This window comes from Salmo salar, chromosome 20, assembly GCF_965601325.2.
Source record: "Salmo salar chromosome 20, fSalSal1, whole genome shotgun sequence".
NCBI classification, from domain to species: Eukaryota; Metazoa; Chordata; class Actinopteri; order Salmoniformes; family Salmonidae; genus Salmo; species Salmo salar.
In genome coordinates, this window is record NC_138310.1 from 70072636 (window position 1) to 70086182 (window position 13547).

The 13547-nt window shown below is 42.8% G+C and overlaps 1 protein-coding gene across 1 annotated transcript; it reads right to left on the reverse strand.

Moving 5' to 3' along the window:
* Positions 1-845: 845 nt before the first annotated feature.
* LOC106581238 (PHD finger protein 12) lies at positions 846-12967 on the reverse strand. The gene is made up of 5 exons (XM_082966110.1): positions 12129-12967; positions 11404-11585; positions 8140-8212; positions 7349-7956; positions 846-1023 (listed from the first exon to the last, which is right to left on the reverse strand). The coding sequence occupies exons 1-5, from the start codon at positions 12192-12194 to the stop codon at positions 846-848; spliced, it is 1107 nt and encodes a 368-aa protein (XP_082822236.1). The 5' UTR covers positions 12195-12967.
* Between the last annotated feature and the right edge of the window lie 580 nt (positions 12968-13547).

Consider the following 13547-nt stretch of genomic DNA (forward strand, 5'->3'; position numbering starts at 1 on the left):
CTATAGTCAACTATCGAATACCTATCAACTATAGAATACCTATCAACTATAGAACACCTATCAACTATAGAACACCTATCAACTATAGAATACCTATCAACTATAGTCAACTATGGAATACCTATCAACTTTATAACACCTATCAACTATAGAACACCTATCGAATACCTATCAACTATAGTCAACTATAGAACACCTATCAACTATAGTCAACTATAGAACACCTATCAACTAAAGAACACCTATCAACTATAGAACACCTATCAACTATAGAATACCTATCAACTATAGTCAACTATGGAATACCTATCAACTATAGAATGCCTATCAACTATAGAACACCTATCAACTATAGAACACCTATCAACTATAGAACACCTATCAACTATAGAATACCTATCAACTATATTCAACTATGGAATACCTATCAACTATAGAACACCTATCAACTATAGAATACCTATCAACTATATTCAACTATGGAATACCTATCAACTATAGAACACCTATCAACTAGTCAACTATCGAATACCTATCAACTATGGAATACCTATCAACTATAGAACACCTATCAACTACAGAATACCTATCAACTATAGTCAACTATCGAATACCTATCAACTATCGAATACCGATCAACTATCGAATACCTATCAACTATAGAACATCTATCAACTATAGTCAACTATCGAATACCTATCAACTCGCATATCGGTGATGCTTGATATCGCCCAAAGAACTACAAACCCTATTCCATTTACAGAGCCATTCCCGTCTGAAAATCACCATATCCTTATTGTTTAGGCCTGCCAAAAGACTGAAACCCAGTTCCATGCATAAGGATACTAGGCCAACAGATGATGCGGGGGGGGGGGGGCTGCTCCTCTTACCACCAAGTGCTCCATATGGTTGGGGCACATCCACCTGCCTGTGGGCATGGCAGTAAGTGGGGGGTCCAGGCAGTCCATGTGGAAGAGCAGGGGGCAATAGTCACACTGAACCAGGGGCGCCATTCTGCAGCTCCTATAGAATAGACAGGAGGACAAAGAGGAGGCAGTGAGCTCGGACTAGCAAAGTCAGCCAACCAACTAGATTCCCAAAGGTGTGTTGATATTAGGGCTGTGGCGGTCATGAAATTTCGTCAGCCGCGATTGTCAAGCAAATAACTGAGGGTCTCATAGTAATTCCCCGTCAATTAACGAACACATTTAGCATCTCCTGGCTTCTACGCATAGCCTACCATCCACTGATGCAGACCTTTGGAACATCTACATTTAAACAAATTGAATAAATCCATTATTATTTTAGACAGGTCTAAAGAAACATGATATGAAGAGAATAAGCTTGGCACATCAAGCCTCTGGGATTTTTGCCCATTCTTCAAGGCAAAACCGCTCCTGCTCCTTCAAGATGGATGGGTTCTGCTGGTGTACAGCAATCTTTAAGTCATACCACCGATTCTCAATTGGATTGAGGTCTGGGCATTGACAAGGCCATTCCAAGACAATTAAATGTTTCACCTTAAACCACTTCAGTGTTGCTTTAGAAGTATGCTTAGAGTCATTGTCCTGCTGGAAGGTGAACCTCCATCCCAGTCTCAAATCTCTGGAAGAGTGAAACAGTGTTCCCGCAAGAATTTCTCTGTATTTTACGCCATCCATCATTCCTTTAAATCTGACCAGTTTCCCAATCCATGCCGATGAAAAACATCCCCACAGCATGACGCTGCCGCCACCATGCTCCACTTTTGGCCAACACCAAACGTGTTTGCTTATTTTTTTCTTTAAGCAACTTTTTTCTGGCCACTCTTCCGTAAAGCCCAACTCTGTGGAGTGTACGGCTTAAAGGGGTCATATGGATCGATACTTCATTCTCCGCTGTGGAGCTTTGCAGCTCCTTCAGGGTTATCTTTGGTCTCTTTTTTGCCTCTCTGATTAATGCCCTCCTTGCCTGGTCCGTGAGTTTTGGTGGGCGGCCCTCTCTTGGCAGGTTGGTTGTGGTGCCATATTCTTTTCATTTTTTAATAATAGATTTAATGGTGCTCCGTGGGATGTTCAAAGTTTCTGATATTTTTTATAACCCAACCTTGATCTGTACTTCTCCACAACTTTGTCCCTGACCTGTTTGGAGAGCGCCTTGGTCTTCATGGCGGTGCCTCTTGCTTGGCGGTGCCTCTTGCTTGGCGGTGCCTCTTGCTTGGCGGTGCCTCTTGCTTGGCGGTGCCTCTTGCTTGGCGGTGCCTCTTGCTTGGCGGTGCCTCTTGCTTGGCGGTGCCTCTTGCTTGGCGGTATTTTCACGGCCGGATAAAAAACGTACACGATTTAAACTGGTTACTACTCTTGCCCAGAAACGAGAATATGCATATAATTAGTAGATTTGAATGGTGTTTGAGTATAACAGAACTCATATGGCACGCCAAAACCTGAGAAGATTCCATACAGGACGTGCCCCCTGTCTGACAATTTGTTATCCTTCTGTTGCATCTCTATCGAAAATACAGCATCTGTGCTGTAACGTGACACTTTCTAAAGCTTCCATTGGTTCTCTAAAGCCGCCAGAAAGTGGAATGGGGTGTCTGCTGTCTCTGGGCAAAGTACAGCAGCAGAGTTTGTAAGTGGTCAGCCTGGGGACAGTGAGACGGAGATGCGCATTCACAAGAATTCTCAATTTTTTTCTTTAAGCCTTTGAATGAATACAACGTTGCCCGGTTGGAATATTATCGCTATTTTACGAGAAAAATAGCATTAAAATGTATTTTAAAGAGCGTTTGACATGCTTTGAAGTACGGTAATGGAATATTTTGAAATTTTGTGTCACGAAATGCTCTCGCTCTACCCTTTGGATAGTGACCTGAACGCACGAACAAAACGGAGGTATCTGGATATAACTATGGATTATTTGGAACCAAAACAACATGTTGTTGAAGTAGAAGTCCTGGGAGTGCATTCTGACGAAGAACAGCAAAGGTAATCCAATTTTTCTAATAGTAATTCTGAGTTTAGTGAGCCCCAAACTTGGTGGGTGTCAAATTAGCTAGCCTGTGATGGCCAAGCTATGTACTCAGAATATTGCAAAATGTGCTTTCGCCAAAAAGCTATTTTAAAATCTGACATAGCGTTTGCATAAAGGAGTTCTGTATCTATAATTCTTAAAATAATTATGTATTTTGTCAATGTTTATCATGAGTAATTTAGTAAATTCACCGGAAGTTTTTGGTGGGTATGCTAGTTCTGAACATCACATGCTAATGTAAAAAGCTGGTTTTTGATATAAATATGAACTTGATTGAACAAAACATGCATGTATTGTATAACATACTGTCCTAGGAGTGTCATCTGATGAAGATCAAAGGTTAGTGCTGCATTTAGCTGTGGTTTTGGTTTTTGTGACATATATGCTTGCTTTGAAAATGGCTGTGTGATTATTTTTGGCAGGGTACTCTCCTGACATAATCTAATGTTTTGCTTTCGCTGTAAAGCCTTTTTGAAATCGGACAATGTGGTTAGATTAACATGAGTCTTGTCTTTAAAATGGTGTAAAATAGTCATATGTTTGAGAAATTGAAGTTACAGCATTTGAGGTATTTGTATTTCGCGCCACGCGATTCCACTGGCTGTTGACTAGCCCATAGAAGTTAAATATTTTCAAACAAGTTTATTTTTTTCATTTCACTTCACGAATTTGGACTATTTTGTGTATGTCCATTTAGGGCTGGGCGATATGACTATATATATACTGCTCAAAAAAATAAAGGGAACACTTAAACAACACAATGTAACTCCAAGTCATTCACACTTCTGTGAAATCAAACTGTCCACTTAGGAAGCAACACTGATTGACAATAAATTTCACATGCTGTTGTGCAAATGGAATAGACAACAGGTGGAAATTATAGGCAATAAGCAAGACACCCCCAATAAAGGAGTGGTTCTGCAGGTGGAGACCACAGACCACTTCTCAGTTCCTATGCTTCCTGGCTGATGTTTTGGTCACTTTTGAATGCTGGCGGTGCTTTCACTCTAGTGGTAGCATGAGACAAAGTCTACAACCCACACAAGTGGCTCAGGTAGTGCAGCTCATCCAGGATGGCACATCAATGCGAGCTGTGGCAAGAAGGTTTGCTGTGTCTGTCAGCGTAGTGTCCAGAGCATGGAGGTGCTACCAGGACACAGGCCAGTACATCAGGAGACGTGGAGGAGGCCGTAGGAGGGCATCAACCCAGCAGCAGGACCGCTACCTCCGCCTTTGTGCAAGGAGGAGCACTGCCAGAGCCCTGCAAAATGACCTCCAGCAGGCCACAAATGTGCATGTGTCTGCTCAAACGGTCAGAAACAGACTCCATGTGGGTGGTATGAGGGCCCGACGTCCACAGGTGGGGGTTGTGCTTACAGCCCTACACCGTGCAGGACGTTTGGCATTTTCCAGAGAACACCAAGATTGGCAAATTCGTCACTGGCGCCCTGTGCTCTTCCCAGATGAAAGCAGGTTCACACTGAGCACATGTGACAGACGTGACAGAGTCTGGAGACGCCGTGGAGAACGTTCTGCTGCCTGCAACATCCTCCAGCATGACCGGTTTGGCGGTGGGTCAGTCATGGTGTGGGGTGGCATTTCTTTGGGGGGCCGCACAGCCCTCCATGTGCTTGCCAGAGGTAGCCTGACTGCCATTAGGTACCGAGATGAGATCCTTAGACCCCTTGTGAGACCATATGCTGGTGCGGTTGGCCCTGGGTTCCTCCTAATGCAAGACAATGCTAGACCTCATGTGGCTGGAGTGTGTCAGCAGTTCCTGCAAGAGGAAGGCATTGATGCTATGGACTGGCCCGCCCGTTCCTCAGACCTGAATCCAATTGAGCACATCTGGGACATCATGTCTCGCTCCATCCACCAACGCCACAGACTGTCCAGGAGTTGGCGGATGCTTTAGTCCAGGTCTGGGAGGAGATCCCTCAGGAGACCATCCGCCACCTCATCAGGAGCATGCCCAGGCGTTGTAGGGAGGTCATACAGGCACGTGGAGGCCACACACACTACTGAGCCTCATTTTGACTTGTTTTAAGGACATTACATCAAAGTTGGATCAGCCTGTAGTGTGGTTTCCTCTTTAATTTTGAGTGTGACTCCAAATCCAGACCTCCATGGGTTGATAAATTGGATTTCCATTGATTATTTTGTGTGATTTTGTTGTCGGCACATTCAACTATGTAAAGAAAAAAGTATTTAATAAGATTATTTCTTTCATTCAGATCTAGGATGTGTTGTTTAAGTGTTCCCTTTATTTTTTTGAGCAGTATATATATATGTGACGATAGAGCATAATATGAAACGATAGACGTTTTCTATTGTTTATTTCGTTGTGTCGCAAATCACACTACGGCAATATTTTTTGTCAATTGGACGAAGCTTTACGTTCTTCCACACAAAAATGTGCAACACAAACAAACATGGAGCGTGAACGTGACAGAGCATGGAGCTCGAACCTAAAAGAGGGGCTACTTTGGTCGCATGGACGTGGTTTGGGTGTGAAAAGTCTGACACGGACCAGAAAACCGTCCTCTGCTAAATATGCCGCAGGCCGGTCCCGACAACAGGCTCAAACACCACTAACCTCTTTTACCACCTACGCAAGAATCATGTCTACGGATGAGACCCAAAAAAGTACAATTGAGTGCTCAAAACAAACTCGAATCAGACGTTGCAAGAGGCTTTTGCCCGCAGCACACCATATGGCAAAAAAAAAGAATCACGAAGATGAAAGGAGATAACAGCTGACGTTACAACTTACATCTGCAAAGAAATGGCCCCAATTTACACGGTCGAGGAACGGGGGTTTCGTGAGTTGGTGCTAACACTCGACCCAAGTTACCAAACTTGATATGTGACACATATCAATGCCAAAATAAAATGCAAAACAGGCAAGCCCCCCCACCCCCAATTAAAAAAAAAGTATAATATATATATATAGATAGATAGATAGTTTGCAACTATAGTTGAAGTGTTTTCTATTTACCTTTTTAGATTTTATACATTAATATTTTATTACATTCTTAATTGAACATTTGCACAAAGGTTCTAAATAAAAGGAGAAATAATCAAATGAGTAAGTACCATTTATTTGTTGAGTATAATTCAACATGTAACAAGAAATAAGCCTTTACATGTGGTCATTTTATATAAACTTTATTCATTGAATTTACAGAAAATGTGCTATATGGTGATATGTATCATTATCGGGATATGAGAGTTTGGCCATGTCGCCCAGCCCTATGTCCATTACATGAAATCTAAATAAAAATCTATTTAAATTACAGGTTGTAATGCAACAAAATAGGAAAACTGCCAAGGGAGATGAATACTTTTGCAAGGCACTGTATTCTGTGCAAGAAAGAAATATTCCAAACTTAGTCTGGGACAGTTGTGGGATGCAATAGAGCCCAAATTAATACAAAAACGGTTAGTTTTTTTTGCACAAAGAGGCTGATGCAACAGAACTATTAGGCTATTTCTCCAGATAAGCGCAGCAATGCGCACACTGCAGTAAGTGCAAATGTTCCATTAGCGGGAAAACACCATTAGCAAAAGTGACCACAAATGCAATTATGCATGTAATGCTTTTATTAGAAAGATGCATTTATGGTGAAAATGATCTTCCCCAAACTTAAAACACACGCGCTGCGTATGTATGCCAGTTAGGATCTACACCCGTTGTAAAGCAGATTATTGTGCTTACATTTTTATAAGTTATTTGGCCACTTTAGTTGTGATACAAACCTTATCAAAAAACATATAGGCCTATGAGGTGTGCGAATAGGATTTGAAAAAGTTGAAAATAAAGGCACGCGTTGCTTCTTGGCTTTCTTGCCTTACTGCACACAAGCTGGGCATCATTCACAAGTGATAGGCTAATGGTCACCCATGACACTATTCTTGATTTAATCTTTTTTTTACATATATTAAATAATAGAAAGTAGAAAGCTCTTTTTAACAGAGGCCATCACTCTGTTTTCTCTTCACAATTGCATAGCCTATAGAAATGTTGTGTAACATGAGCTCATGAGCTATCAGGAAGTGTTTGATTCAAATTTTTAATACATTTGCATTGATGTCAGAGTGATTACAGGGAAAATAGAGTGCTGAGTACAAGGCAGTTAGCAAGTTTGGTAGGCTACTAATGACCATCAGCAGCATTTGAGCTTGGAGATGCACAATTATTGTGACTAAACGGTAATGTGGAATTTGACTGCCGGTGTGGCAGTAATACGGTCACCATAACAGTCCTAGTTGATATAACTGTGTAATGACAAAATTGTGGGTTTGATTGACTAATTATTGGAAGGATAGGTCATACCTGGTGCAGGAGAAGCACACCCTGACTGGCAGAGGAACGAGGCCGTTGGGGTCCATCTCATGCTGTGGCCTTCTGAAAGTCTTCATGATCAGCTCCTCTTTCCTCCTCCGTTTACTGCTGCCTGGCAGTGCTGTGGTGCAAGTGAGTTCGTTGGGCAGCTGGAACTGCGAGGGGTTCCTCTCCATGGCGGCGGCGATGAGCAGCTGGAAGGGCCTCTTGAGGAGCCGTGGTGTGGGGGTAGGGATGGTGGTGGCTTGCTCAGATTCTGAGCCCTGGGTCTCCTCCTCTGCCTTGGCCATCTCCTCGTCTGCCTCATTCTGCTCCTCCGAGGGGGTGTCCGTGTCTGTGGAAGAGGTGTTGGAAGTGGGCGTGCCAGGACGGCTGCTGGCCCGCCGCTCAAGGCGCTCCAGACGCTCGAGATGCACGGCAGCCACCCGCAGACCGGGTCCGGCTGCTCCGACCCCGGGGGGCAGCCTGTCCAGACGCAGCGTGGTGGTGGTAATAGTGGTGGTGCCCCGCTCCAGTTCAGCTGCAGGGGAGGAGCGCTTGGAGAGGAGCCTCTCCCTCTCCAGCAGGCCATTTGTCAGCTCAGCCTTCTGCTCCTGCTTCTGGGGGTGACAGTCAAATAGCAGAGTCAGGGACCAGCAAGGATCAGACAGTATTCACCAGCACTATGGTTGTTTAAATAGTTGGACTCGTATTGATACATTGAAAACAGGTGTTAACAGGCTAATACATCTGAAGCATAAAAACATCTCTGTTGTGAGCATCACATATTCTTGAAAACTCACCTTTCTACGGACGTTGCAGCGATGACACATCCAGTCACCAGGGGGCAGCATTTCTTCACTCAATGGTGGGTTACTGTGGGAGCCACAAAGAAACAGCAATAAAAAAGGACCTTCATGCTACAGTCATTTCATTTATAGGTCAACTGTGGATCAATTGCCATGTAAGATTTAAGGCCTAATGCCAAACTCACAATACAGCCTGGACGACCTGACCAATGGTGTATCAGAACTGGCCGTGATTGGAGTCCCATAGGGCGGCGCACAATTGGCCCAGTGTCGTCCGGGTTTGGCCATCATTGTAAATAAGAATTTGTTCTTAACCGACTTGCCTAGTTAAATAAATATAAAATATGCACTTTTGAGGCATAGGCTATAATAGGGGTGTAGGAGAGTGATGATGTAATTGACCTGTGCTGGAATAGGTCTGTTTTGAAATACCACAACCATGTGTAAAGCATACTGTAAGAATTGCTTATTTTCCAAATGCCTGTCTCCATCTAGTGGGATTAATGTGACACTGCCTGGCATGCCCAAACAAGAGAAGACTTGGTCAATATTGAACACAGTTTTTACTTTAAGTTTTAAATCCCTAACGCCTGGAAAAGTAAGCACTACTAACATCGAGACAGGTGTCAGAGACATTTTTACTCGGTCTCTGACAATGAGGACTCAATGTCTTCCCAAGAACAGTAGAGTAAAAAAAAACTCCTAAATTACCAACTCCCATTCAGTCAACACATAAAGCCACTCCGCCAGGCCAAATACCCACACTCTTTCACATCAATTTCTTATTGCCTATTGAAACCTGGCCTTCCTACTTTACTGGTAACATTAGTGTCCTTTACAGAGGTCGACCGATTAATCGGAATGGCCGATTAATTAGGGCCGATTTCAAGATTTTATAACAACTGGTAATCGGTATTTTTGGACACCGATTTGCCGTTTTTTTTACACCTTTATTTAACTAGGCAAGTCAGTTAAGAACACATTCTTATTTTCAATGACGGCCTAGGAACGGTGGGTTAACTGCCTTGTTCAGGGGCAGAACGACAGATTTTTACCTTGTCAGCTCAGGGATTCAATCTTGCAACCTTACGGTTACTTAGTCCAACGCTCTAACCACCTGCTTTACATTGTACTCCACGAGGAGCCTGCCTGTTACGCGAATGCAGTAAGAAGCCAAGGTAAGTTGCTAGCTAGCATTAAACTTATCTTATAAAAAACAATCAATCATAATCACTAGTTAACTACACATGGTTGATGATATTGCTAGTTTATCTAGCCTGTCCTGCGTTGCATATAATCGATGCGGGGCGCATTCGTGAAAAAGGACTGTCGTTGCTCCAACGTGTACCTAACCAAAAACATCAATGTCCCTCTTAAAATCAAAACACAAGTATATATTTTTAAACCTGCATATTTAGTTAATATTGCCTGCTAACATGAATTTCTTTTAACTAGGGAAAATGTGTCACTTCTCTTGCAACAGAGTCTGGGTATATGCAGCAGTTTGGGCTGCCTGGCCCGTTGCGAACTGTGTGAAGACTATTTCTTCCTAACAAAGACAGCCAACTTCACCAAATTGGGGATGATATAACAAAAGCACATTTGCGAAAAAAAGAACAATTGTTGCACGACTGTACCTAACCATAAACATCAATGCCTTTCTTAACATCAATACACAGAAGTATATATTTTTTAAACCTGCATATTTAGCTAAAAGAAATCCAGGTTAGCAGGCAATATTAACCAGGTGAAATTGTGTCACTTCTCTTGCGTTCATTGCACGCAGAGTCAGGGTATATGCAACAGTTTGGGCCGCCTGGCTCGTTGAGAACTAATTTGCCAGAATTTTACATAATTATGACATAACATTGAAGGTTGTGCAATGTAACAGGAATATTTAGACTTAGGGATGCCACCCGTTAGATAAAATACGGAACGGTTCCGTATTTCACTGAAAGAACAAACGTTCCAGAGTCGACCATATTAATGACCTAAGGCTCGTATTTCTGTGTGTTTATTATAATTAAGTCTATGATTTGATATTTGATAGAGCAGTCTGACTGATCGATGGTAGGCAGCAGCAGGCTCGTAAGCATTCATTCAAACAGCACTTTTGTGCGTTTTGCCAGCAGCTCTTCGCAAAGCTTCAAGCATTGCGCTGTTTATGACTTCAAGCCTATCAACTCCCAAGATTAGGCTGGTGTAACCGATGTGAAATGGCTCGCTAGTTAGCCGGGTGCGCGCTAACAGCGTTTCAAACGTCACTCACTCTGAGACTTGGAGTAGTTGTTCCCCTTGCTCTGCATGGGTAACGCTGCTTCGAGGGTGGCTGTTGTCGATGTGTTCCTGGTTCAAGCCCAGGTAGGAGCGAGGAGAGGGACGGAAGCTATACTGTTACATAACCTACATTATATCACCCAGTTTATACAGGCTGCCATCATAATGAATTGTTGGAATGCTTTCAGATGTTTCTAATCTAGAAAATATTCAAATATGCAGCTACTGCATTGGCAGATGTCAAGGTGATTGTAGTATGTAACTTAAATCACATGTCAAATTTTACAATCAATGACTACCCATGGGAATATGCAAATGTTCAATTTGCAAAGACCGAGATTATCCTCAGTCTTGTAGGTGGAAAGCCTTGCACTGTAGCCTAGCTACCAACCAAAACCTGCACTAAATTGTAGCTACCAACATGATAGCCAGATCTTGCACAGCTGTGCAAATATCTGAATGGATGAGTCCCCGAAATACAAAGAATAATATGCTCATCTCAAATCGTTTTATAACCGCGTTTGATCAGCTGTATTATCATAATTATATTCCTGTTAAAACCCAGAGAAATGTCAGTAAAATGGCGCTGAAATAAAACGGTTTTTTTTTCAAAGGAGGTCGCCATATTGTAAACAGAGGCACACGAGCGAAGAGCAGCCTCGACTCCATTTTTTGCCAGCGTTTCCCAGCGCTCTGTTAGAGCGGGTGAGTGACGATGCCTGGAGACATGCAGACCGAGGCGGGGGCTGGTTGCAACCATTCGGCGGCAAATTTTAACCAAGTCCTGGTTGCTGTGTCACAATCACCTTCCTAGTATGGTTGGAAACCCCCCTTAACGAATCTCATGTGTGGCATTTTGCACAGCGGCATGGTTCTGTAAAGATGGACTGTCTAGACAGGAGAGCCGCAGTCATTCTGAATCCAGTAAACCATGCATGATCCTTCCCAAGCTAACGTTAGTGGGATACTTTTCACACATACCAGCATTGTAGATGGAAGGCGGCTGGACAATGGTCACAACACAGAAGGTCCCCTCCCTCATGACAACTATCACAGGTGTCGTGGTTGGTGGCCCTGCTCTTTCTCCGAACGTCCCTTTCACTCCTCCGACTCCTCTTTTCGCCATCCTCTGACTTGGGTGGTGCGAGCAGTGTTTGAATTTGCTGTAACAAGTTGAACATGTCAGAAATCTGGATCGAACTATCTTCACTCACCATTTAGGCTTGTTTACTTGGTTGCTAGCACATCAAACGAATAAAGCTAAAAACAGTGTATGATTCAGTATCATGTCCGTAACATGTCTTTTTTATACTAGCTAGTTATGGCAGTAAACTATAAATCGCCTTCAGCTGGAAGCTAGGGCCTTTACTGTAACGTTTAGTCTGCAGCAGTGATAACTGCTGGCAACTAAAATATGGTTTAAAATGTTAGTTACGCTATAACTAGAGTAATAGCACAGTGTTACCCATAAACTAGCTAGTTACACATTGCAAATATAGGTGTTTTGTCTTCAACTTCATCCTAGCCAACGCGGCGTTAGGACAACATTACTGCCTCAAACTATAACTAGCTAACGTTCTTTGCTGCTTCCATCTTGCTACAGTATCTGCTAACACGTCAATTTTTCTGGCTACTTAGATATCTAACAAACTTAAATGGCTGCATTTTAACGGACATAAGTAACGTTGTGTGGTGACATGCCTCACCTCCATTAAACCCCCAGAGGTATCCAAATCGTACACAATCGTTGGCGTCTCCATTTTGTCCCACATTCACCCAGCAGTCGACGACTTCTTGCAAATAATCCTATGGAACCAGCTACTGTAGCTAGCTAGAAGTGTCGTTCCACGCCCAGTCCCACTGGCGGTGACAGTCAACTCCCCCACACGCACGTTTTACAAAAAATTGCCTTTCTCTGTCTATTACTGTATATTGGAGAAGAAATAACGGAACCAGCCAAGGTTAACAGTTAACTAGCCGTACGTAGCGACCTCGTATGCAAGTTGGCAACCGCTAGCTAGCTGCTTTATCTGAATGTGATATAGGCACACTAGACTGAGAGCTAGTTACCTATTTAGTCAACTGTAGCTAGCTAACGTTAATTAGCAACACCATCCATTAAGCAATGTTTGCTTGCTAACTGCTGGCAAGAATATCACGAATGTTACGAGTTTCTCACAAACCTCAACTTTGAGCCTATTCTAAACTGTCTTGTTGTCAGGTTGCTGAACGACTGTGAATGTATCTGCGAGGCCTAGCCATGGTTCTTGTTTTTGCTCCTACTAGCTGAAATTAGAAGACGCTTGAAAATTCTGCAAACCCGCTCGCTTCCACTTTGCATTGTCAACAGTCAGAATACACAAAATGTAAAATGCTCGCAACGTTAATTGTTCCTCCCAATCAAGGGTTGTAAATTGCGTTGTTGTTGTTGTTATTCTTCCAACAGTGCAGGAGCCTCAAGAAATGTATTTTTGTTCTGAAAAAGCCTATGCATCAATGCTGCTAGTGGCAACATCCTATCCTAGTTGGCGCAACCGCGAACGAAATTACGTTTGAGCATGCGCATTTCAAGATAATTGAAAACCATGACCGCCACAGCAGAGAAACGCTTGTCGCTACTCAACACAGCCACAAAATAAACATTGGGTATATCGTAAAAATTCATGAAAACTAAAATGTCCTTTTTGGTCTTAATTTAATTTACTGTTAGGCATAAGGTTAGCAGTGTGGTTAAGGATACGTATAAATTGGCATTTTGAGAAGATAAATTGTACAAAAGGGCGGGGTTTAAGCCATAATTACAATTTTGTGACTGTGGTAACTTGAGACGACGACGACGTCAGAAAAGAATACAAACGTCATGCCGCTAGAGAAGCCTTCAAAGACAATCTTTGGTTGCGGGTTTCATCACGTTTTTTGGTAGATAGCCATCACCTGGCTAGCGAACGTTATACATATTAGTTAGAGTTGCTAAATTGTGAAATAACAGCTAGCCAACATTAGCTATGAGCTAAGTTAACTACACCACCGTTTGCCTAGCTTGGATAATGTTCCCGCTTCAACGAGTTATCTCCCCCTCTATTGATGAATGACCACCGACGAAGCTTGCGAGCAAAACTACATTC

What these genes read in the sequence shown, in the direction of transcription:
- LOC106581238 (XM_082966110.1), bottom strand. Translation starts at nt 12,194, where the DNA reads ATGTGGGACAAAATGGAGACGCCAACGATTGTGTACGATTTGGATACC. An exon ending in GCTGCAACGTCCGTAGAAAG is followed by an intron (nt 7,957 to 8,139) that starts GTGAGTTTTCAA and finishes TGTCACCCCCAG; the next exon opens with AAGCAGGAGCAGAAGGCTGA. An exon ending in GTGTGCTTCTCCTGCACCAG is followed by an intron (nt 1,024 to 7,348) that starts GTATGACCTATC and finishes TCTATTCTATAG; the next exon opens with GAGCTGCAGAATGGCGCCCC.